The 26,915-nt window shown below is 27.3% G+C and overlaps 2 protein-coding genes across 8 annotated transcripts in view; one reads left to right on the plus strand and one right to left on the minus strand.

Moving 5' to 3' along the window:
* The window catches only part of LOC114126770 (protein slit), a 131,322-nt gene extending 122,956 nt beyond the window's left edge, over nt 1–8,366 (plus strand). For both annotated transcript variants that reach the window (XM_027990778.2, XM_027990779.2), the window contains exons 15-33: nt 151–298; nt 370–516; nt 584–655; nt 735–806; nt 877–1,040; nt 1,373–1,505; nt 1,580–1,651; nt 1,714–1,785; nt 1,854–1,925; nt 1,992–2,063; nt 2,662–2,825; nt 2,891–3,107; nt 3,494–3,633; nt 3,726–3,895; nt 3,984–4,194; nt 4,269–4,503; nt 4,567–4,790; nt 4,880–5,248; nt 5,370–8,366. In XM_027990778.2, coding sequence (XP_027846579.2) covers nt 151–298; nt 370–516; nt 584–655; nt 735–806; nt 877–1,040; nt 1,373–1,505; nt 1,580–1,651; nt 1,714–1,785; nt 1,854–1,925; nt 1,992–2,063; nt 2,662–2,825; nt 2,891–3,107; nt 3,494–3,633; nt 3,726–3,895; nt 3,984–4,194; nt 4,269–4,503; nt 4,567–4,790; nt 4,880–5,248; nt 5,370–5,596 — 2,981 coding nt within the window. In that variant the 3' untranslated portion in view covers nt 5,597–8,366. The remainder of the gene's footprint in view (nt 1–150; nt 299–369; nt 517–583; nt 656–734; nt 807–876; nt 1,041–1,372; nt 1,506–1,579; nt 1,652–1,713; nt 1,786–1,853; nt 1,926–1,991; nt 2,064–2,661; nt 2,826–2,890; nt 3,108–3,493; nt 3,634–3,725; nt 3,896–3,983; nt 4,195–4,268; nt 4,504–4,566; nt 4,791–4,879; nt 5,249–5,369) is intronic.
* A 4,008-nt stretch (nt 8,367–12,374) lies between these two features.
* The window catches only part of LOC114126767 (transcription termination factor 2-like), a 32,181-nt gene continuing 17,640 nt past the window's right edge, over nt 12,375–26,915 (minus strand). Inside the window, exons 6-33 of one of the 6 annotated variants that reach the window (XM_050201964.1) lie at nt 26,722–26,787; nt 26,150–26,257; nt 25,777–25,971; nt 25,473–25,643; nt 25,153–25,263; nt 24,953–25,078; nt 24,765–24,890; nt 24,295–24,348; nt 24,095–24,235; nt 23,950–24,027; nt 23,784–23,876; nt 23,320–23,344; nt 23,013–23,242; nt 19,928–20,059; nt 17,982–18,171; nt 17,696–17,915; nt 17,055–17,273; nt 16,765–16,965; nt 16,488–16,688; nt 16,300–16,410; nt 15,942–16,153; nt 15,671–15,877; nt 14,250–14,455; nt 14,085–14,179; nt 13,785–13,942; nt 13,465–13,710; nt 13,153–13,365; nt 12,376–12,955 (exon numbers count right to left, since the gene is read on the minus strand). In XM_050201964.1, the coding sequence (XP_050057921.1) occupies nt 12,650–12,955; nt 13,153–13,365; nt 13,465–13,710; nt 13,785–13,942; nt 14,085–14,179; nt 14,250–14,455; nt 15,671–15,877; nt 15,942–16,153; nt 16,300–16,410; nt 16,488–16,688; nt 16,765–16,965; nt 17,055–17,273; nt 17,696–17,915; nt 17,982–18,171; nt 19,928–20,059; nt 23,013–23,242; nt 23,320–23,344; nt 23,784–23,876; nt 23,950–24,027; nt 24,095–24,235; nt 24,295–24,348; nt 24,765–24,890; nt 24,953–25,078; nt 25,153–25,263; nt 25,473–25,643; nt 25,777–25,971; nt 26,150–26,257; nt 26,722–26,787 (4,441 nt within the window). In that variant the 3' untranslated portion in view covers nt 12,376–12,649. Of the gene's footprint in view, nt 12,956–13,152; nt 13,366–13,464; nt 13,711–13,784; nt 13,943–14,084; nt 14,180–14,249; nt 14,456–15,670; nt 15,878–15,941; nt 16,154–16,299; nt 16,411–16,487; nt 16,689–16,764; nt 16,966–17,054; nt 17,274–17,695; nt 17,916–17,981; nt 18,172–19,927; nt 20,060–23,012; nt 23,243–23,319; nt 23,345–23,783; nt 23,877–23,949; nt 24,028–24,094; nt 24,236–24,294; nt 24,349–24,764; nt 24,891–24,952; nt 25,079–25,152; nt 25,264–25,472; nt 25,644–25,776; nt 25,972–26,149; nt 26,258–26,721; nt 26,788–26,915 lie in introns of all 6 variants that reach the window. The other 5 variants (XM_050201965.1, XM_050201960.1, XM_050201961.1 and 2 more) reach the window with 5 other exon arrangements.

The raw sequence follows: 26,915 nt of genomic DNA on the forward strand, positions 1-26,915 counted from the left end.
AAACAAATTTAAAATGTTTAAATTGTATACCAATATTACAAATTGTAAATTAACCTATTGTTTTCGAGTATTATTTTTATTGTTATTTGTTAGGTAAACATTTATTCAGTTAGAATTCTATACAAATATTTGCTATAATTTCGTTGACAGGTCTAGATGACATGAAATCTAAAGCCACCGATTGTTTCTCGGATACCCCGTGCCCATCGAACTGTTCCTGTGACGGTACGGTTGTCGATTGTTCCGGAAGATCGTTAACTGAAATACCAAAAGACATACCAATTTACACCACCGAATTGTAAGTCAATAACAGTTCGTAAAAATAATTAGCTTTGACAATCATTATTATTTTTTATTTCATAAACAAAGACTTATGAATGACAACGAAATCGCAAAAATCAAGTCTGATGGTTTGTTTGGTCGGTTGCCTCATTTACAAAAATTAGAAATGAAAAGAAATATCATTAGTAGCGTTGAAGCAAACGCTTTTGAAGGTGCCATCAAATTATATGAATTGTAAGATTGTCATTTATAATTAAAAATCTTTTTTCGAGTCATTGTCATTAATGTAATGTTTTTATAGAAACTTATCTGAAAACAAGATTCGACAAGTACACAACAAAATGTTCATTGGTCTTCATAATTTAAAAATTTTGTAAGTTAAAAGCGTTTTTAGTAAAAGAAAAAAAATACAAATTATTTTGTATGTTTTTAATTTTAATTTTTTGTCTTAGAACTTTGCTAAACAACGAGATAACATGCGTTATGCCTGGATCTTTCGATTATCTACCTGCCCTCCGCACTTTGTAAGCTTTAACTTACTTTGTTTGTACTTTTATTTAAATTATGGACTCATTATGTATAAATGTTTTTCAGAAACTTACAAATGAACCCTTTCAATTGCAATTGTCATCTGGCTTGGTTTGCCGAATGGCTGAAAAAACATGGACTAATTGCCGGAAGTCCTCGATGCGCCGGGCCCGCTCGAGTAATGGACGTCCCTATTCACGATTTACCTTCATACGAATTCAAATGCTCTGGTAATTATTTTATGAAATGTGTTTATTGAGCGAATTAGGTGTAAGTTGAGGTAGACCGGTTGAAGGTAAAAAAACCACGATGCCTATCAAATCGTTCATTTTCAAATTTACGACTACGTGGATAAATATAAATTTATAACCATTAGTGCAATGTTGTGTGAGCTGATTTCACAGTTAATAATCCGTAATTTATAGAAGTCAGACTGAGCAAATTGACTGTGAAATCGTTTTTACAAAATCTTAAGGTCGACCGTACACCGAATGCTTAAACTTAGAGTGAAAAAACAAACAATAAATTCATTAAGTTTACGACAATTTTTATTAAATTGCAGGTGACAACGATCAGGGTTGTCTTGGCGACAACTATTGTCCTCCCAAGTGCACATGTATTGGAACCGTAGTCCGCTGTACGAGGGCGAAGTTAGTCGAAATACCAAAAAATATTCCCGTTGAGACCTCGGAGTTGTAAGAACTATTTTGAGTTTACTATATTATGCATATCGATGGATGAGTTATCACTATACTATTTTTATTTTCAGGTACTTGGACGTAAATGAAATTACTTCAATTAAAGTAGATAGACTGAATCATCTCAAATCGCTAACTAGATTGTAAGTAAAACGTTAAGCTAAATATTTATTGCGTACTTATCATTATTATTATTTTTATTTAGGGATTTAAGTAATAACCATTTGACAGTTTTATCAAACAACACGTTTTCACAGTTATCCAAACTATCTACTCTGTAAGTAGCAAAAAAAAAATCATTTTTAAAGTAACGTGCATATTATAACATTTATATCAATTTTTCAGACTATTAGGATACAATAAGTTACAATGTCTGGAAAAAAATTCACTAGCTGGCCTTAAATCACTGAGAATCATGTAAGTATTAACTTCATAATCTTGCAAATAAATAGTTTTTGTTTAAATCAAATTATATTTTTTCAGTTCGTTACATGGAAATAATATTTCATTGATTCCGGACGGCACATTTTCCGGCCTAGACTCGATTACTCATTTGTAAGTACAATTTTTGATATCCAACATTCCAACCTCTAAATTATCAAGTACATAAAAGCAATATTTTATATTTCTGTGGTGTATATAGTACTGTTTTGTCGTACGTATAATTGTTTATTAAAGTAAAATATTCAACAATTAATTAGGTACCTATAGGATTTTAGTATCTTATAATAATATAGTATAATATAAATCGTAAATATTTTTAATATATTTTATATTGAATAAATGTTAAACTGTATACATACTTTGTATTGTTTATTTATTTATTATAAATTAATTATAGATAATTAAAATAAAATATCGAAAAAATGGTACATATATCGGTTATATCTAATATAATTTAATACGTAAATCGTGAATATTTTCAAGTAGTTCGGGTAATATAAAAAAAAAAATCGACACATCTGACGAATATCGGAAAAATATACAAAATAACATTCGTAGGTCATATACTTAATATGCACTATTATAGTAGTAAAATAAAATACATTTTTTTCAAACTTTAATAATGCTTGTGAAAATTAATGAAAAAACATAATATACGTAATGTGATAAATTAACAGATGTGGTGATAAATGTTCTTGTAATTTTACAGAGGTATCGGCTCCAATCCGCTGTATTGCGATTGCAGTCTACAGTGGCTAGCGGAATGGATAAAAAAAGATTTCATCGAGTCAGGTATAGCCAGATGTGCAGAACCTAGTTCCATGAAAGACAAACTTCTCCTGTCCACACCAGTTTCGAGTTTTGTTTGTAAAGGTTAGTACAGCTATTGGTTTTATGTGAAATCACTTGCTAATAAAATGCGTTTATCGATTTTAAAGAACCGATTGGCAAAGACATCCTGTCCAAGTGTAACACTTGTTTCACCAACCCTTGTTCGAACGAAGGCTTTTGCGAGCCTTTACCCGAAAGACAGTACAAGTGCAGATGCAACCCCGGATATCACGGTAAACATTGCGAAAACATGATTGACGCATGTTACGGTAATCCGTGCAGAAACTCGGGAACTTGCAAACTGCTCGAAGAAGGCAGATTCAGGTAAATGCTAAAATTTATGCTAAGCACTTCTATTTTTTTATTTTATCATTATTCTCAGGCTGTATTTTGTGGTATAACCATAATCAGTTTTTAATTTTTAAATGAATAATTTAGAATATTTTTATGAACATTTCAATATTTAAAAAGTAGCAATAAAAAAAAATAATTTAATTTTAATTTTTGTTCAGTATTCAACAGTAATTATATTATAAATTTTCACTTTCTAAAAGAATAAGAGAGAAAAGAAAAATTCCAAAAATAATTAATATTTTAAATCCACTATCGAGTTTTTAAGTGGTGTACAGAGAACACTGCTAAATTAATCACTTTACTTTATAATACATATAATATATATATAGTTAAATTAACCGTATTTTTCTTGATAGTTGTCAATGCGCATCTGGTTTTACCGGAGACCGTTGTGAAACAAATATCGACGACTGTTTGACCAACAAATGCGAAAACAATTCTACTTGCGTTGACTTGATTCAAGCGTACGAGTGTCGTTGTCTACCAGGATACACAGGTACGAATAATTACTATATTTTCTTCTTTTTTAATTTTTTTATTTAAATCTCCGTGAGTTTACTTAACCTCTAATATTGTATTACACCATAGGTGATTATTGTCAAACAAAAATACAATTCTGTTCCAAAGATTTCAATCCGTGTCACAACGGAGCCAAATGCGTTGATCACATTACACATTACGCTTGCGAATGTCCACTCGGATTTTCGGGTGACAATTGCACAATAAACAATGACGACTGCCAAAACCACATGTGCCAGGTAGGACGAGACAACTATATTATTATTTATTTTTGCTTTTTTTTTTTTGCGATAAAATTGAATTACGAATTTCTTTTCTTGTTCTCAGAACGGCGGTCTATGCGTAGACGGCATTAACGACTATACATGTAAATGTGTTGGAGAATACACCGGTAAGTTCTGCGACATTTCGCCGAGTGTCGCACTCATGTACCCTCAGACTTCACCCTGTCAACATCACGAATGCAAAAATGGAATATGTTATCAACCGAACGGTTCTACGAACGACTACTTATGTAAATGTGCTCCAGGATACTCAGGTACCTACTTGTCCGCACGTGTTCGTTGTTATTTGTATAGTACGGCACATTATCTCACGTCTTTTTATTTGTAGGCAAACGGTGCGAGTATCTGACCAGCTTAAGTTTTGTACATAACACTTCGTTCGTCGAATTAGAACCTTTGAGGACCAAACCCGAGGCCAACGTGACTGTTGTGTTTACGACAACACAAGAAAATGGAATTTTGTTGTATGACGGCCATTCCGAACACTTGGCCGTTGAATTATTCAACGGGCGTATTAGAGTCAGTTACGACGTGGGAAATTATCCCGTTTCGACCATGTACAGGTTAGTATTTCACTCCAAATTCTCTGTTTTTCAGCTCACTTATGACCTTGTATATGTTTCTAGTTTTGAAATGGTCGCGGACGGCAAGCAACACATGGTCGAGCTCTTGTCGATCAGAAAAAATTTCACACTTAGAGTCGACGGAGGCGTGGCCAGATCGATAATCAACGAGGGATCCAGAGATTACTTGAGACTCACCTCGCCTTTGTACATAGGTGGAACACCTCCAGATCCCGGTGCCGAAGCCTTTAATCATTTTCATTTAAGAAATCTGACCAGTTTCAACGGTGAGTAATTTTCAGACACGATTTTGCAGCGCGGTGTAAACGTAAACGCGAACAGTATAGTATATCGTAATAAAATGTGTTCTTTCCAGGTTGCATGAAAGAGCTTTGGGTGAACCACAAACTAGTAGACTTTATGAACGCAGCACGTCAACAAAAAGTGACGCCCGGCTGTTCGCTGCTCCAGGACGAAGAACAGATGGTCGAAGAAGAGGGCGTGAAGTCGACGGGTATTGCCGAACAAGAGCAGAGCTCGACCATGGTCGACGAGGAACAGATGGAACCACAAGAAGGTCCGATCGAAGAAGACGAGGACGACGAGGACGACGAAGACGAGGAAGAAGACGAAGACCCTTGCTTCAACAACCAGTGCCATAAGGGCAGCAAGTGTGAGCCCAAAGGGATGAAAGAATACACTTGCAAGTGCCAACCCGGTTGGTCGGGCAAGTACTGCACGCAAGGTAAGTGTCGTAACCTCCCCCCCAAAACAATACTTTCTAAAAACGTCTTAACCTCTACCTCGCGAGTATAACATACATACTGCACGTTTAATAACGACACCTAATCTACGCGTTTTCGCAGGTCCAACGTGCAAAAAGGTGCAGGTGCGAGAGTACTACACGGAGAACAACTGCCGGTCGAGGAAACCGCTGAAGATGGCCAAGTGCGAGGGCGGCTGCGGGACGAGCTGCTGTCGGGCGCGCAAGACCAAGAAGCGGAAGGTCCGGTTGATATGCAACGACGGGACGCGATACACCAAAGACATCGAGATCATACGCAAGTGCGCGTGCGCCAAAAAATGCTATTGACTACCAGGCCCCTCCACAGCACCGACGCCGCCAACGCCACAGCCGACCACGCCGCGCACCGTCGTCGTCCTGCCCCACGTGTCCCGCGGGGTGGCCGCCGTCGACGCCAACCGCCGGCCGCGCCGCACCGGACACGGCCAACAGCATCCGACGCACCGTCCGCAGCGTCGCTCGTGGACCGAAGACGCGTTCGCGTACCTGACCGCGTACGCCGCCGTCTCCGTCACCGTCGAACTGTTGATCGTCGTCATCTGGTCGGTCAGCGTTTGTATATATCTTCTTCTGCCGTAACCATACCCTGCACCTTAGTATTATCATTATTATTATTATCATCGTAAAACTATTATAATATTGTACCGTTGACCATATAATATATTATAATATAATTAAACCTATACACACTACGGGCTACAGCCGCCGCGTTGTCGCCAAACCCCGTCGTAACTCTCGTCATCCTTTTAACCGTTTTTCATTTTTTTTTCATTTTTTTTAATCACTATCATTATTATTATCGTTTAAGTAACAATTACCTACTAATATTATTATTTAACGTATTTTATAAATTCGTATAAACATAATATCATATTATTATTTTTTATTTTATTTTAATTTTTTTATTTTTTTTTTTTACGTTATTTATTAACGATGTATTATTATTATTATTATTATTATTATATACTTAAAATGAACCGCCGTCTCTTTCGTTTCCGCAACGAGAATATCATTATTATAATAATATATATGACTTCATATATTAATATTATTTATATGATAATAGTATTTATTTTTTTCGGTACGACGATCTCCGCAAATATTTGTGCATTTGTGCACCGTAGTAGGTACGTAGCGTACTCTGTGCTTGCACTAGATAACAGTCGGTTCTGTACCTATATTAATATTATAATTATCTCGCTTTATGTAAAGTGAATGCCATTCGACGTCAAAAGTCAAAACACACACACACACTCTCTTTCTCTCTCTCTCTTTATTTTTGTGTACCCATTACGCGAAACTCTCTATAACCACGGTATACATCCACCCTGCAGCTGTGTCCATATTATATTTTATGTTGTATTATATATTATATTATTGTGTAGTCGAAATTTAGTAGTGTTTATAGTCGTTAATAATAATAATCGAGGAATAATAATATTATTATGTCTTAAGAATCCTGTTTCTCAGTGTAAATATTTTTTTATAGAACGTATACGTATGTATTCATAATATGTATTCTCTGGTGCATTGGTTAAAGCAAGAAGAAATTTATATACAATAATAATATCATATATATATATAGCGCGTGTGAACGTTTCCGGAGCAGAAAAGCACATTCTTTTTTTATGTTATGTGCGGAGGGGCCTTTTTCAATGTTTTTCCATTTTATTTTTATACATCATCTTTTTTGTATAGTGTACAAGTGTAGAGTTCGTTAAAAAATATATATAAATATATATATATATTAAATTAAAAGTTTTAAAATTAAAAAAAAAAAAATTATTTATATAAATGGAATGACCGTTATTGTGTTTGATCGCATTTGGTTCTGTTTTGTGTAACAATATTGATATAATACTTTTCCCTTTATGTACGAAAAATATTAATATATAATAATATATATTATACCTATTATATAAATATTTTATGTAAATATACTGGTGTTAATTGTTTTTTTTTTTTTTTTTTGGTCATATCTGTATCGAACAATATTATATAAGAAAATGAAATTGTGTTTACTGTTTAGTATGTATAACTGTATTAGTAAATAGATAATGCCTATAAAAGTATAAAAATTCATATTCACGGCCCGCGTCGCGTAGTAAATTTTCAACATTACATGATGAATAACAAAACATGAACGCACATAACTTATTAAACGATAACATTACAACATTTCGGAAAAAACCAATACCTAATTATGATGTTCAAATTTGTTTTGATTTTCATTGGGTAATATTTTATATATTTTCACTAAGTTTGTCACAGCCGCTGAGAAAAAAAAATGAATTTAATTTATCTACACTGCGTTTACCCGTCATCTACATTATTCGGTTCCCAATGACTCGAACGAACTAGACGTACTATATTACCATCTATTTATTTATCATAAGACTTGAATACTTTATTTTTTTATGTAAAACTTTTTAAGTTAATTTTATTTGGTACAATATTTTTTATTTTGTGTTTTGAGTAAGTTATATTTTTAAAGCAGAGTGGTTTATCGACGATTTTCCGACTTACAAAATGTAGCGTTATGTGTATATATATAAATTAGTCAAAAATATATTAATATTAATATCAATAATTGTTTAAAACTGCACGTTATTGAAATCAAAAGTTAAATAATCCCACCATTATTAGCATTATTGGCCATTTTTCACTTTCCAAATCCTCGACAAATTCCAAAATAATATTATCTCGGAATCCATGTTTTATACAAAAAAAACTTTGACGATTACTATAACTACTACCTGTTACTAATTCTACTATTACTACTATACAGTACTACCTACTACTACTACTACTTCTACTACTACCACCACTACTCCATTACCACTACTAGCTACTACTATAGTACTATTTATAATAGTTGCTTTGTAGAGTAATATAGGTAATATAATGCTACGTTATAAATTTAAGCTCCAAATAATATATAAACACTATTGTATTTTACATTTATTTTATTGATGTTTTTAAATTAATATAAAAATAAAACATGTTTCAAAAATCCAAGTGAAAAAAAAAATAAAAAATGTATATAATATACTTATAACTTGTGTACGTGTTATAATTTTTATTGTTTTTCAAACGTATAAGCATATATACGATATACCTGCCTATCTATAATCTATAATATAGATTCTATATTATGTTATCATGAGAATCATCATATTCTGCATGAATAAGAGTAAACCCTAGGTCATAGAAAATTGTTGAGTTATGACTTATGATTGTTATGAGTTTATGGTGTTCAAGAAAATACGAAAAGAAAATATTGTTAATAATTTATTACAAACTGTATTAGCATTGCGTTATTATAACTAATTGTGAGTAGGTACTGATAACAGAAAGGTATACCTGTACGTAAACAACAAGGAAAGATTGGATGAATTATTTTGTCTATGGTAGGGTGTAAGGTGTAACGCCTTAACTAATATTTTTTTGCAAATTTATAATTTGTATGAAATGAAAGTGAAATTTGTATTTCTTTAATTCAAAAGTTTCAAACACTGACACACGCGATGACATGTATACAGACTTGTTTAGTGAACTAAGACTTTTAGCGTTGTTAATGACAGTTTTATTTAAATTATAAAAATAAAACGTATTGAAAAAAGTGATCAACGCACCATAAACGAAACCTGGAAATAGAACAAAATCAATAGAACACTCAAAGCGAGATACGCCCTATCTGTGTTGCGTCAGAACTTTTTTTTATTAGAAAAAGAATACTTAAAATCTGTATAAAATTAATTCAGAGAAAATATAGTATTAATTACTATGTGACTCAAATTGATTTAAATAAATGATGTCCATTGAGTATTTACACTACTGTCACTACTCCAAAGCGGAACTTAAACTATAAATAAATAAATACCGATTACCTAATAAGTAATAACCAATATGTACCGTAATTGTAGAGTATAGTACAGACGTACAGTGAATAATAGTGAAATGACGTGCTAGGCCCAGTGCCATAATCAATAATCATATTCTAATTATAAAACTCCAGTGTGAAAATATTTTAAATTTCCTTACTCAACATTATAACCAACAACCATAACTGAACAATCGCCGTTTTATTTCTTAATTATTATTAAATGTTTTATGTTTAAAATAATATATTATGTGGGTCGTGTATGTCAATGTGATATGAGAAATGGGAGTCTTGAAGACATTTTTCAAGGAAGAGTCAGAGATATTAAAAAAATAAATGAAAACTTTTTTATAAAAAAAAAAAAACTCTTAACTCTAATATATTAAAATATCATATATAGTTTTTACTATATACTATAGCTATCCCTCGTGCACTTTGTTGTCGTATAAAATGCATCCGCGTATTAAATTTGATTGCCTAATGCTATATCGTTCGCATATGCGTGAGGACGGGGTAGTCAGAGTAAGTAGCACTTGACTACTCTGCGAACTCCCCTCCCCCCTATAATATTCAATAATCATATTGTGTTCGACCGCTTCAACACACGTCCGTTAACAGTAAAATGTAAGAAATAAGAATATTGGAAAAATTTAAAAAAAATTATACCATTAAATATAAATTATATAAATCAACAAATCGTATCATCAGCAAGCTGCACTGCTGCAGTAGTTATATATAACTATATAAGTATTAAGTACTATATATAACTACTATAGTAAGCACTGAATCCTGTCACAAACCACACTGGTTAATTACTGTTTTTAACAACCATCACTATCAACTCGCTAAAAATTAAACAAATCGTAAAAAATCAACATACGAACACATTACACATATACTTACCATCAAGAGTCTCATAACAGGTCGATTCACTCTAATTTTTAAACTAACAGAGCTAAATGTGAATAAAGAACTAAAGAAGATTTATATAGGTACCTACATAGCTCTAAAAATGTAGGTACATTTTAATATTTTATACATTCGTATGTTCTTTTTCGTCAAATATTTTTTCGTTGTTATTACATTATATTATTACTATATAGATACATACATAATATTTATTCATCTACAGTAAATTACTTCAATCGTGTATCGTAGATTATAAAATGTAGATAAAATGACTAAGCTATATATCTGTGATCTGTATTTATATTGTATTAATAATATTTGATATTATATTATTGTGTAACGGTTGGGGATTTATTGCCAAGTAGGCAATCAAACTACAATAAGAAAATATATTATATACATTATAAATTATTTAAAAATTTGTGAAATAATGTGGGTGGCCATGGTTGATAATGTTTCGGCAAATAGAACTCTACGGTGGCGGGGGGCAAGTTGATCGTATTTTATTTAGTTTTTATAATAATTAATATTTATAAATGTAAGTGAGAGTTGGGCAAATAAAATAAACCGATATCCGTACACTGAACATGTCTCTAAAATCCAATATAAATTAAATACAGTAAAACCTCATTAATCCGGACTAATTGAAGCTCTAGGTTTTCCGAATTAATGAAAGTCCGGATTAAATAAAATAACCAAAAATCATAAATATAAATTTAAAAAAATTTTACTATACAAATTTTAGTCTAATTTATATATCTAACAATATTAAACCAAAAAAAAAAAAAATAGTACACAATATTATATTATTACCATTTAACATACATACATAAAGTATTAAGGCACACCTTCTAGCATAAACTAACGTAATTTATATGTTTCTTTACTGTTTTTTAAAATTTCAATAATCGAATGTTTAATTCGATCACTAATTATTTTTTTATAGCGTGCGTATTATTAATCATATTATACGACTTTGTACGGCGACTAACAACAAATATTAATTCTTAAAATATTATTACGGAAACTCAAAATAATACCAATAACACAAATATTAGTTGTGCGAAGTTTCTATTGTATTTATAAAACCACCTAGTACAATAAAGATAACACCAGTTTATTAAGACGTATAGTATATATATATGAAGCTAATAAAGTTTTGAGGAAGTTATCCCCGATAAAATAGTTTTAAATCATTTTGGAGTGCCCGCAATATGGAGTGCCCGCAATAAAGTACCGTACGCACGTCATGTAGAGGTGTACCTATGCTGTAAAATATATTGTACAATGTATACAACATAAGTCATTAATTAGTGGAAAATAGGTATGTTCATGGTTACATCACATGTGTAATTTGTTTGTAAGTACCAAACGACAACACGTTTGCCATACCTATTTGAAATGTCATTTTCCTGCACCTTAGGGGTGTAAATCGATTATTTCGATAATCGTTATTTCACGTAAATACCAAAAAAAAAAACGAATCCACATTCAAAAAACGGCACCGGCCAACCCATCACTTTTTGTAAAAATTGTGGATACTGTTCGTTGTTCAACTCTGTAAAAACCGAAAAGGGGCCACCTAGTCCATTGTTTCGGTATAACATAATTAATGAAACATAGCATAGACCTTATACTAATATATATATTTATATAGGTATAAGGTCTATGAAACATAGAAATCAAAAATCGTACACAGCAGTGCCATCTGGGGGCTAAAAAATTTGTCAACGTTTAATGTTGGAGATTTTATGGCCATTCTCGTTAATTGACTGCAGCTGTTGCTATCTTCCGCACCAATTTAGTTATAAATAACTGGATTGACAATATTTACTATTTTCAAAGAAAAATTAAAATTATTATTATATTGTGGAATTTGATTTGGAAATATTATCGACACTAAATTGAATTTTTTTACTATAAATGGTGTACCAATAATCTTACATCTGCAGTTCGAGTTTTAGTATTTAACTTTTTTGTTTTTTTTTTTTTTTTTTATTTGTTACTTTATTTTCAAAATTAAAATAACTTAATTTAATATTTAACATGCATACTTTCCCTATTCGTCGTTGATATTTATAGATTACAAACCGAGTATAAAGTTATTGATATACTAGTCAAACACATAAACTGTTGAATTATAACAATAGGCTCTACTAGAGAGCCTTATAATATAATATAATATATAATAGGATCTACTATTGATGTTTAATGCATATTATAGTGATAAATTATTTTTAATAATAATTCAACAAGATTTAAGGACTCTTATTTTAACATATAAAATAAATTGAACAATAGACAGTTTTTATGTTAACCTATTCATTTTCTGTACATACTTAAAATTGAAACACAAATATAATATGATTTATAAATTTTTAAATAACACTGCTGTTTCAAAAACAGTAAAAAATAAAGTTACATTTATAAAACTTAACTAATAATTAAATATTTAAATACAAAATAATATAATACAATATTCAACTATAATAAATTACAGAAATAAGAATAATAAATACTAAAAAAAAAAAAAAAAAATTAGAATGTGTTCACTGGAATTGGAAAATCTGTTTCAGATCATCTAATGTAATTTTAGATGAAATCGCACTGGAACCCTCGAATAAATTTTTAGCAATTTGTAGCTTTTGTGACTGTATATTTAATATACGTGTTTCAATTGTATTAGCACATATAAATTTGTAAATATTAACTTGTTTTTTTTGGCCTACTCTGTATACTCTGTCACTAGCTTGCGCCTCCATTTGGGGGTTCCAATGAACATCCATAAGAAACAAATGGTTAGCCGCCATGAGGTTAAGGCCAACACCTCCAGCTTTCAGTGACAACAGTAAAATCTTTAAAGTAAGAAAACAAAATGTAAATACAAAACCTAATAAAACAGTATGTCATTGGAATAAAATAATTTATACACCAAGTCAAAACTACTAAGTATTTATCATTATCTTTTTCAAAAATATAAAATCAACATATTCATAATCACATTTTATTTATTTTCAATACATTAAAATTTAAAAATTGAATATTTTATTACTTGTGGTCCGCCGTTGGGATTATCAAAATCTTTAATGATTTTATTCCTTTTTAAAATAGGAATTGTGCCAGAAAACATTTCCATTTTCACATCATAGCGAGACAAGTTTTCTCTAATCAAATAGAGAAAACTTGGCCATTGTGAAACAATTATTGCTTTTTCATTATTGCCATTCAAAACTTTCTCATTTATCAAATCACAAATCTTTTTTATCTATGAAAATAATTTAATAATATATATAAAAATTTCTGCTGTTCGTATTTATATAATAAAACTACATTATGTATAATGATAACATTCTGGATATTGTACCTTAGAGGATATCCAAGATTTTTCAAAAATTTTATTGTCATTATATAGCTCAGGATTTTTCTTAGCTGGTTCTTCGTTTAGTGTAAGGCAACTCATAAGTCTTGATAAGTCAATAATACTTGGAAAGTTAACTATTCTAGTGTCTTCATTACAATATGAATCACTATTAGTTAAATTACATTCACTAACTTCATTAAAATCTTCCGGGATATTCTCCACATCTTTAATATTATCTTCAGTTATAGGCTAAAAACAATTAAAGAAAAGCAGATGTTAATTAAATTTATTTCAAATTTAATTTAAATATTAATACTACATACTCCCTTAATCAAAACTGGATGACAGCAAATTTGTCTCAGTCTCAAAAGCAACACCAGTATGTGATAAGTTTGTATTTCATCTATATTCTTAAACTTTCTGAACAACTTAAGTAATTCTGGGTGATCTTTGAAGATTTTGTCTTTATCTTGACTTTCTTCTATAAATATATAACTAATTTATTAAATATTATAAATATTCAAATATATTAAGTTTATACATATGTAAAGAACATGTTGTAAAGAATATTACAAATATATGAATAAAATTATACTTAATTTTAATTTTTTTTTACAAAATACCTTGAAAATATTGAACTTTACATTGTACTTTGATACTAGAGTCAAATACTTTTTCTTTTGCTGCTCTATCATACAGATATGTAGCAAAAAGATTACTGGAAAAATAAATAACCTTTATCACTATTTCATATTATTGGTCCATCAAACTAGAATTTTGATTATTACCTTGAGAATTGAAGTAATTTTTCATATGCATTTCGTTCTTCTTTTGATAATTCAATTTCAATTTCATGGACAGTTTTAGTAGGTATTTTGAAAGTCGTATACTTGGAGAGTTCTTGTTTTGTTCGACGAAGCATTAATGTTCTCACGATCAGGGATAACCTATGTTGCCCAGCAACATCGTTATTTCCAACCCACCTTTTCCACACCTTAAATATTAAAAAATTTAGTTTTATTATAACCACAAATGACTAATCACAAATTCACATAAAAATTATCTTTAAAAAGGTGAGCAAAGCGAGTTCTACTCTACTGGTACATTATGGGTCTAGTAATTAACTCTAATGGGTATGTTGAATTTGAATTTAATGATATATCATTGTACACAAAAAGTAATTTTTAGCAGAGATGGACTATTAGTCTACAATCAATATACAATACAATATACAAAAGTATATTTCATGTTGTGTTTTTTGAAATTACTATTAAATAAATTTAAGATCATAGTGTGTATAAAATGTAATAATATACATTAAAAGGTTTAATCTCCAAATTATGTTTTTGAACTATAATAAATAATATATATCATTATATTTATGGTTTTAATATATTATTTTGGGAAAATCTTAAGTTAAATTGTTCTAAAAAAAAAAATTATGCTTATGTTTTTAAAACTACTTATGAAGAACTTTATCATATATTCAATTTTCAATTTTATATAAAAAGAATAATTGTTATGAATTTTTTGAACTACAAATAATTTTAAAAATACTGAGATTCGTACAAACAATACAGACTATACTGTGGTCACCGAAAGTCCAGGACTACGTGATGGATGAAAATTTTTAGTTCCATCTACTACTAGACTTAAAGGCTATGGTCTACCTACTTAACATGTATTCCTTTTGTGGGGAAAAATTATACAATGTGTAATTTAGTCATGAAAAGGGAATTTTTGATAAAACTCGCTTTCATGCCATTTGCACGTGCAAAGTGATCCTGGTCTCTTGGCGAATTAAATAAAAAATTAACATCATTATGAAAAATCATACATTTATCATTTCGCTTAGAATATCTAAAATACCAACTGTTTTGTTTAATTTTGTTGTCTATATGAAGACTCAATAATAATTAATAATGTGTTCACATAAAAAGTATTAAAATTCGATTATAATGTGCAATGTATACTGAAATTGTTTAAACATATTGTCTGTCCAGTAAGAGAACGCGCCGATTCTGCGCATCCTCCTGCATCTCCCTGCTATATAAACCGGTTTTCTATGGCAGGGTGACTTTGGGGATGAGCAGAAAAACCGATTTTAGTAGGCCCCAAACACATTCTCTCACTGGATAGATTATAGGTAGTTTTTATTATTATTATTTATTTAAATAAATAATTTACAAAAACATATTTTTATACTTACATCCCAATCATCAAATGGATGACAACGAATAAATTTTAGAAGAGTGAAGAAATCAGCTCCTTTATTATGAATCGGTGTTCCTGTTATAGCCCACCGATACATAGACGTCATATTACATACGGCTAAAGACGTTTGTGTCTTTTTATTTCTAATTTGATGAGCCTCATCCAATATGATTCGCCTCCATTTAATATGAAATAATGGACTCTGTAATTATTAAGATTATTATCTAAAATCAATTTTTTATAATTTTTACAAAATGTTTGCTAACAGAATTTTGTTGTTTTTTATAGTCCCACATTATTATGCTATATGATGTCATTACAACATCATTTTTTGCCAATTCTATGGCAGCTATATTTCTATTTATTCCATAATATTGGCCAACTTTTAACAATCCTGGTTTCAATTTGGTAGTAAACTCATTTTGCCATTGACTCAATAAAGATGCCGGACAAACAATCAAAGTCCCACCAATTATATCTACAAAAACATAATTAACACTAAACAGTATAAAAAATAACATAATTTTTTTCTAAGTGGATAAATATCTAATATCTTTAAAAAAAAAATAATTGATAAGTTAACTTTCCAAATTTCACTAAAATATTAATTCAATAAAATGTTACCATCATTACTTCTGTTGTCAATAGATACTATTGGTAATAAACTTTCTTGTTGTTTTTCTTTCAAAACTAACGATATCATAGACAATGTTTTACCCAAACCCATGTCATCCGCTATAATATAATATAATCAATTTATTATAATATTATAAGTAAATCATTACCAATTTTTTTTTGCATATATTATGTACCTAAAATTCCACCACGTGGCTTTTGACTTTCTCTCCAAATTAACCAAGCAATGGCATGCTTTTGATGTGGCATGAGAGACACAACTAACCCTTCTGGGTCTTCCATTAATACGCCAGATGATGGACATGTATCTAAAGACTTATGTAAAACCTCTAAGACATCTAATGTCATTGTTTGTTGAGTTAAATAGGTGCACAAAGCTGAAATACCAAAATTATTACATTAATATTACTATACATTAATTTAATATTATGGGAATAAGTAAAAATATATTGCCTTTTTCACCCATAGCATGGATATTAATATTGGCAGCTGCTTTTTTTGTTAATGCACTTCGTGAATTAGTAGATTTTGCTAAAGATTGAGATATATAAGGTAATGTAACTGTTTCATTCACATCCAATTTCTCATCAAATTCATTAAATAGTTTTTCATTCTTAATAATTTTTTCTAAATATATTTTTTTGTCAATCTCGTCTAAGAAAAAACAATTAAATTATTAATTCAAGTTTATATTGTATAACTTATCAGATATTTTAATAGATAATATGTACAAATTAAATTACCTTGATCTACATCAGAACTACAAGATTGAAATGTATTTAGTTTAGCTATCTCCTCCTTACTATTGAATTTTGGTATTGTTTCAGATTCATTATTTTTATAAGATTTTTGAGACTTATTGATAGTCTGATGTGTATTAGACTTAGAAATTGATTTTTTTTCATTGTTTTGTATATGGCTTTTATTTGAATCTTCTAAATTTTTTTGCTCATTAAATTTATCTGCAAATAATTAATTTTTGTTTTATTATTGGTAAATTGTTTTATAAATATAGTAAAATGTATGTAAGGCACTCTTTGTAGGACCAGCTCAAAAGAGCTTCTTATACAATAATTAAAAAAAACTTAGGTGGTTAAAATAGTGAATTTATTTATTTATTAAAGTACAATAAATATGTATTATTTATTATTAAATTATTATGTGTTATGAACTGACAACTAATCAAAAGAACAGCTTCAACAATTAGAGAGAGGAAAACAGATCATTGTAACTAGTAACTAGTGGTTTTTACATTAACAAGTACAAAAAAAAAATGACTAGGGATAAGCAAAAACCAGCATATTCAGCAAAAAATAATCTAAAGTAAGAGCAACTTAAACACATTTTACTGTACAAGTTGATTGTACCAAATGCTTTAATTCACCTGGGTCTATACACATATCAGATTGAATTATATTAATAACAGCTGAGTCATTAATACTGGGTATTATATTGTTAGCAGTAATTTTCACATTCGAATCATTTAAAATTTCCAACTTATCAGTATCAGGATTTGTTTCACAACATTCAATATCATTTTTAAGTATAGAAACTTCAGAATTATCACGTGAAATTTGTTTCTTAGACATGCTTGTACTTAAAATCTATAAAATAAATCAATTCATTCATGTTTAACACATTTAAAACTTATTATGATACAATGATATTACCTTAGCATACTGATGATCACGACTAGGTGAATAAATTAATGAAACTGGAGTTTCCATAACATTACTTAAGTTATTACAACTTTCAGAAGCAGAAGATGAATCTTGAATTTTTGAATTATTTTCAAATAATTTTTGTTCATTATTAATAGAATTGGATGCAATCAATTTGTCTTGGTTTTTAACAAAAACGCTAAAAATTGTATCAAATAACACAATTAATAATTGCAAATAAAAAAGTAAGACATCTATAACTTAGTTTCAAACATATATTTTGCTATAAAAATATAGCTTATTTTATTAATACAAAGTAGAAAGAGATAAGCAAATAGATATATAACCAGCTATATTGTTTGGGATGTATGAAATTTGAATTTAATAATAAATCATTTAAATCATTGTATATTAAAAACAATTCTGAGAGGAGACAGTCTATCAGTATATCACTAAGTACTAAACTATTAGTATTATATATATTATATTATTGTTATTAACTTTTGAGTAAATATCACCTAAGAGTATAAATAAATTCATGGATACATAAATTATATCTTAAAATTAATCTATTTATTTTGAAAATATCATTACGTGTAGTGAAATTCATAATACATGTTGAAGTCCTCATAAATATTTTTTTTTGAATCATAACAAAATAACTAACATTTTTATTCAATATTACAATATGTAATTTTTCAATATTTTAGTAATATTTTAATATTTAAAAAACTACATTGTTTATAGTCTATCGTCACTGTTTTGTGACACTGTGCAATTTATAAAAACAAGTCCCCTCCTCTTAACATGTGACAACAAAAAATAATTGCTATAATATTATTTTTATTTTTATTATTAGCAAAACTGGAATTTGAATTTATTGTTAGTAAATACTTTCTTAATTTGAAATATTTTTAAGTGTGAATATCCAAAAAAGTCAAAAATTTAAATTTAATCAATCATACAAAATGTAAATAATCTTTCAGTTTTTTTTTTTTTTTGAAAAACTTCAAGTAAATCTTAATTATAAGGTATATTGTGTATTGAATTCAATTTTCAAGGTACTAAATTTTGAATTGAACTAAAAAAATATTTATTCACTCTGATGTTTTTAACAATTTTTTTAAAAATATTGACAATATTGTAAATGATATTCAATTATTATTGATTGCTGTGAGGATATGATGAACTTTCTATAATTCTATTACATTTTTAAACTTTTTTATTTTGAAAACTATATTATTATTCATGAAAAGTAATAAAAAGTAAATAAAAAAATATGAATATTAAATAGGTAATATAACTAATAATTAATAAAATAAAAACATACAAACCTAACTTAACCTAACCTATAACTAGTATGTTGATACTAATTCCTTAAGAATATTTTATGAACATTATAAGTCTACATTTATTAATTTATTACAATAAAACAAAATTTATTTTGTGAAAAAGTGATTTTGAGCAATAATTCCTATTTTTCTTTTAATTTTTTTTTCTCCTGATTATTTTTAAAAATAATGGGAATATTTACTTTTGACTCTCTAAGAGTACAAACTGGATACAATTTTCTATCAAAAACTAATACTTGAGATCAAACCATTTGTATTACTATTGTTATTCTATAATATATTATAACATATACACATATAAACAATTATCAATGTAAAACTATTACATTCATTAAAACAAAGTAGCAAGGAAAAATGAAAATAAAAATTTACATAATTAAATTCTCATATTTCATTTCATAGCTAATGAATAATATTTTTTATCTCAGCAGTTCTAAAAAACTGTTGTTACCCCTATAGTCTTGCAAAGGCAGCTTAATTTAACACAAGCTCTAGTGTGTAGTGAAATTGAACTAATTTTTAAACACAAACTTTCTTACAAGTACTTTATAGCAACCTTTTTTATTAAAATATATACAAAAATGTATCTATAGAATATATTACCAATTATCTATTGAAGAATCTTTTTCAAAAGACAACAATACATTATCTTCTTCATCCGAGTTTTCAATGCTGCTAATGTCACAGTCATAGAAATATTTAACATTGTCCTCATAATCTTTAGCAGAACTAGAACTTAATAAAAAAAAAAAAAACAATTAGTAAACTAGAAGTTTAGGTTTCACAAATGCATAAAATTTATAATTTAAGTACCTAATGGATATTATATAATAATCTATTTCAACTCTCTTTTAATGGTTCTAAATATTATTACTCGAGGACACATGAAAATTAATAACTTTACAGGTTATACCAGCGGTTCCCAACCCATGGGCTGCAAGAAGCACGGTAATGGGCCATGAATAATATAATATTAAATATTATATATATTTAAAATAATATTATTATAAATTTTTATTTCATATTCAATAATATTTTATCAATATTAACTACAGTGTATAATAAGTGTAAGGTATCGAACGTTTAAGGTTTGAATGTAGTTTTATCTCATATAATAAATATTTTATAATTATAATACACATTATATAGGTGTGCTATTATAATGGGCCTAAAAGATCTTTTTTACAAAATTAGTGGTCTGCACAACTAAAATGGTTGGGAACAACTGGGTTATATTATAAATTATTTTACTCAAATAAATTAAAAAACAAATGTTTCCAATAATTATACAGATATAATATTACAGATAAAATAATCTAGTTACAGTATAAATATAAGAAAAGTTGTCGCAAGTGGGTACCGTTCTGCTATACAGTAGGTATAAATGGGTTACTGTAATGGAAGGTATTAAATATTAAATTTAAATTCAATGAGTTAATATAATTATATACATATATATATATATCTGAAAAATGATTCTGAACAGAGAATAAATGTCAGCTTAGAATACTTATATTACTATTAATAAAATGATAGCCAGTATGTTGAGGACCCGGACATTTTGGCATGGCCCGTTTAGCATAAACTATTTTAGGATAGATTAATTTAGCAATATTATTTAGTATTTACAATAATATTTTATTTTTATAAAAATAAAATAAATAAAAAAATTGAACATGTATAATACAATACACTTTTTTAAAACTTAATGGTAATTATTGTTACCTTTAATGAAAAAAATCATTATTCATAGATTACCCGCAGGATTTGCTTATCTGTAAATATCCTGCCACTCTATTCCACAGACAATCAAGAGTACACTTTATATGCTATGCTAGAACTTAAAGCTAAAATAGTCCAATTGTGGCCACGCCGAGATGTCCTAGATCGGGTATGTTGAGATAATAATATTGAGATTATGATGAATTTCATCAAAATTTGAAATTTAAATGCTTTTTAAAAAAAATCAAGCCTATGTATTTTTAATATTTTTTAACTGCTATTATAACAATTTTTGAGAAACATTGTATTAAATATTTAAGTTTTTTAATCAAACAAAAAATGTTTTATCAACAATAATTAAAAAAAAGTCGAATTTTTCTTATGCTTATAAATAATTTAAACAATTTTATGGTATATAGATAATGCCAATACAAACATTCGGAGAAAAGTTAATGAACCTAACCTAATCTAACCTTGGTTATTATTTATTTATTTATTGTTTTATTCAAAAACACTTTTATGTAAAAATTTTCAATTTTCCTTAATTTTTTTTGATTGTTTATCCCAATTACTAAATAAAAAATACTAACGATTTGTTTTCCTACCAGAAAAGTTACTGGAATCAAAAATTAAATCATTTTTATTGTCTTAATAGGTGATATAAAAAAAATAATAACAATTTTATATAATTTTAAAATCAATACATTCCTTACTATGTTCAGAATCTAAAATTAATTTATAATATTTGAATTCCTATAGGTAATCAATGTATTAAAATAATATTATTTGTAGTTGTTGGCTTAGAAACAACAATTCATAAACTATATAATCTTTATCAATAAATTGTATTATATCTTTTTCAACAATTAGATATATTCAAGATTAACTTGATTTATTTGTGAGTACAGAAGAATTAATATAATTGTTATATTTCATAAGTAAGTATTATTAGAAATAAATATATCTATTTTCATCACTCCAATATTGATAAGTGTAGGTATAATTATTAAGAGGACATTATACCCACATGTGTTGTCCCTGTCTTACTAGCATACATCATAGCAAATTTGCGTTTCACAGAACACATTTTTGATATTAGCTTTAATAATATTAGAGTAGATTTTTCCTATTATCAAATTTAAAGGTAAGAATATTATCCAACCAAATGTCATATACTTTTAAATATATTATAATTTTAAAGAGAATTATAGCTATGTAAAATATTACAACTTTAAAATGTACATAACTCACTTTAAAATGATAACATCAATAAACGCATAAAAATTCCTAGATAATATTGTTACCTTTAAATTAGATAATATGTATATTTACTATATTATTAAAGCTAACATCACAAAATATGTTCTGTGAAATGCAAATTTGCTAAAAAGTATACAAGTAAGCAGTGGCAGTCAAACGGCGGGATTAACACTATTATAAACAGTATTTTAGTAAAAAGGCATTGTTAATTTTTATGTTTAAAAATACAGATTTTTATAGTGTTTATTAAAAAATCAGCTATATCCCCCGCCATTGTTAGTAAGACAGAGACAACAGATGTGGATATAACGTCCTTAGATATCACATTTTTATTCAAAATTTATTTCTTATTATTTAAGAATAATTATAATATGTATGGGACAATGTTGTTTAAAATCATATGTATCTTAGATAATACAAAAATTATTTTTATTTTATTTTTTTAAAGGATTTTAAATTGTTAATGATTAACAACATTTAAGCTATAGTATAAAATATATAGGTACCCAGTAAGCGGTACCTAATACAAGTGTTAGTTATTATAAAAATATTTTATAAATTGCTACAATTAATTTAAATATATGTTTAATGATTAGTATTCATTGCACTTAACGTAATTTAAGTACTTAACAGATTATTAAAATATTTATAATACATAAATAGGTGGAGAATATATAAAATAAAATAAATAGGTATAAAAAATTACCTCACAAAAGTATTGATTTTTTTAGATACTTCATTGAACTTTTTGTATTGAGGAACAAGTTCTGTATCACTGATATCATTTTGTAAATTATTTAGGAATGGAGAAATAGACTTTTCATGTTCTTCACATTCTATTCCGTACTTCACCAAGTCCCTACCCGAAGGCATAAAGCCCAATGAATCATCTGAGTGTTCAGAATCATTATTGGAACTTTCCAAAATCCTTTTTGGCTAAATGGAAAAAAATAATATAATATTATTAATAACCCATGAGTACATAATATATCATACAAGAAAATTATACTTACATCAGAAGAATTGAATGGCGAACTTCTGCAATAAAGAATAAAAACAAAATAAATACACAATAAACATACATAATACCAATACAGACCAAATCATTTCAAATATATATTTTACACTTATTTTTTTTTATTAACATAACATTAAAATGGCCCATGTCTCATTCCTACTTGTATATAATCATTTAGTTTTATTAAAAATATTGGAATTACTTTTGTAATAAAGATTTTAACTATTACCATAATTGTAGTTACATATAAAACAAATTAATCTATTAAACTTGTTATTTGTCTCTAACATCAAATTTATTGGTTATATTTTTTATGTATATTTCTGGCTTTATAACAAATGTAACTAATAAATAGATTAGCTATTAATGAAATTCACATAATTCTGAAGTATAAAATTAATCTCAGATGAGTCCATTTTATAGAAGTTATAATTTAAGTATTAAAATAATTGTTCTTACGTTTCACTTTGTTGATCTATTTCATTATTAATGAATATTGTTTCATTATTTTCATAATTAGTAGACATATTCAATGCATCTAGTCGGTCTGATCTAATGGAATTTTAAATTCAAAAGATTACTTATCTACAGTTAATTAAATCTCTAATAAAATAATTCTTCTTACTTTTTCTCCTCATTAATAAAACTAGTATGTCTCGTTACCTCCAATAAATCATTTTCATTTATAAACGCTTTAGAAACACTAATATATGACATAAAATATAAAGGTATTAATATAACATACATAATAATAAAAATTAAATTAATACTTTTCATAAAAATTATCATCACAAGTTTGTGACACAATTATTTTGTCAGTACAATCTTTATCCACTTCTAATTTATCTTTCTCATTGTTAAGGATCTTTGAAAACATTTCTTCTTCATTATGGGAAGATCTTTTTAAAATACTGTAATAGTAAACAATTAAATTTAATAATGTCCAAAAAATCCAATTATTTATCCTTACTTTAAATTTTTTTTTTCAGCATTAATTTTAGATGTACTATCATCATCTTCCAACCTAATTACATAAATTAAATATTTATTTAATACTCATTATCACTACTAGAGGATAAATTACTTAGTACTGAAAGCAACTAATTAATAGTAAAAAAAATATTATACAGTCAAGTCTTGATTAACTCAAACATTAATAACGCAAATTATCTTCCATCCCTATGGAATTCTTATGCACTCAATACAAAATTTGAAACTCGAAAAAAAAAGATTGTCAAATTAATTTTTGCCTCCCTTGAAATTTGAGTTATCCACACTCCACTGTATTATATTTTTTTATTGCTATCTACAGGAAATTGAGTTATTTCTTCATTTTGAGAAAAAAAAATTTTCTTAAATTATACTTTATAGATTTACTTTTAAAGTGTTGTTATAACTTGTTTTATATTGGTCTAAAAAGTATAAGTAATTTGTTGTTACCTTTCACACTTTGTTTCTTCATTACATATACTTATATCATCATTATCATCATCCAATATGATTTCATCACCAATACATTTAGTAAAATCAATAAAATCATCTAGATCAGTACTTATTGAATCACTTCTAATAGAGTAATGAAAAAAAAACATATTAATGTGAAAATAAGTAGTTAATTGTTGTGTTACCTATTATCAAAATTATATTCATAAGGTTGAAAGACTTCACCACTATTCACTTCAACTTCATAATTAGGAAACTCTTCACTTAGGTCAATTATGTTATTTTCAGAACAATCATTTCTTAGTGATAAGCTGTTTAGAATAAGTAGTATAGAATCAATTTTAAATAAGCACATTGTTTGTTAGTTCATAAAGTTTGTTCTCACTTTTCATCTTCAGTAGAAATACTAATTATTTCATTATCTAATTTTGTTTCATTTAATAAAATTGGCATGTTCAATTTTATTGCTTGGTCTGGAATATTTTCTGAATCAATGCTGTAAAATGATTATATTACTTTAATATAAAATTAAGGAATTACATTTTATGAGTGTTATTTTCAATTAATAGTGATATATGTAGTTTTTTTGTCAAAATCATCAGCTCTTTTTGACTCAATAATCAAATTATTTTCAAAAATACTTTCAGTGCATATATCACTATTATAAATAAACAAATAACTATGACATTGAGAAAAAAATATTACACATCATTATTATTGTGTTCAAAAATTTCAGGCACTGTTTTTGATAACTCATACTCTGGATTGGAGTTGGAAATTAAAGTTATTGGTTCTTGAAAATTTGAATTCTCATTTATACATAAATCATCAACTGGCTCTAATATATTTTCCAAGTCTTTAACACTTTTGGTTACACTGAAAAATTCAAAATATAAAGATTGTATTACACAATTAGAGTTCTTTAATTTCCTAACTTTTCTTAAATTTAACTATTAAAATTAAAAATAATATAATTCTATAAGTAATTCAATATATTTAATTTAATTACTTCAAAAGATCAACACAAAAACTATTTGAAGAATCCAATGAAACGATGATATCTTCTATGGTTTGTTTAATAACTTCTTCAACAGATTCTTCTTCATAATAATAACTTTTATTCAATGTTATTGGCAAGTATGTTTCATTTTCATTATTTTGTAACTCTAGTGAAGAGTTTTCTTTTTTGTCATTCAAAACCTCACTGGAATATATTTAAAAAATATTTATTTTTATGAGTTTTTAATCACTATCCATTCAATACCTTTTAAATCAATTAATCTGAGTAAAATCAACATAACCAATATTTTGATATTTCAGATAAAAAAAAGTAAAAGAATTTTTAAAGTGAATATTATTTTTTAATTTCTTAATTGACTTACAAACTTGCATTGGTTTTTTTGGAGTGGATTGAGTCATTATTTCTTGAATAGTTGTTCATTTCATAACAATCTACAGAGTGAAAAGTATGGAAAGAAACATCCCGACAGCTAAAAAAAAAGTAATTCAAATCTATACAGTTTAATAATTTTCATAAGATTGATTTATAAATAGACAATATAGCCTAAACTTTGTTTTCTATAGACCTAAATAAAAATATAAGATTTTCATATTATCTTTAATTATCCAATACTCAATAGCAATGAATACATACAAATATGGATACAACAGATAATTAAAGAAAGATGTTATGGATTACATTTTTCCCACCTTTATTTATTATAATAATAATAAACCATTTATTATTTATATATTTATTTAATAAATAAAAATTTGAAATTCTTCTTGCATAAAAAAATCTAGGTTTAACTAATAGTTGTTATTTCCTTAGTGTATACAAATAATTATACAAAAAAAAAAAAGATAAATAAAAATATTTTTAATTACACATAAATTTTAGATTAACGTCATAAATAATATTAGATAAATAAGTTTTTAAAATGTATACAATTACTTTTCAGTCCCAAAATAAAACATATTGGAATTATATTGATCACCAGTATTTAAAGTTTGAAAATTCCTAAAAACAATATTTCAAAAATTAATACATGAATATTCTTTTAATGATTATCACAAAAAAAACAATTGTGAGCAGAAATAGTCTATCAATCTATACCATTAAATGATAGTGTATTTTTGATACAGCTG

This window comes from Aphis gossypii, chromosome 2, assembly GCF_020184175.1.
Source record: "Aphis gossypii isolate Hap1 chromosome 2, ASM2018417v2, whole genome shotgun sequence".
NCBI classification, from domain to species: Eukaryota; Metazoa; Arthropoda; class Insecta; order Hemiptera; family Aphididae; genus Aphis; species Aphis gossypii.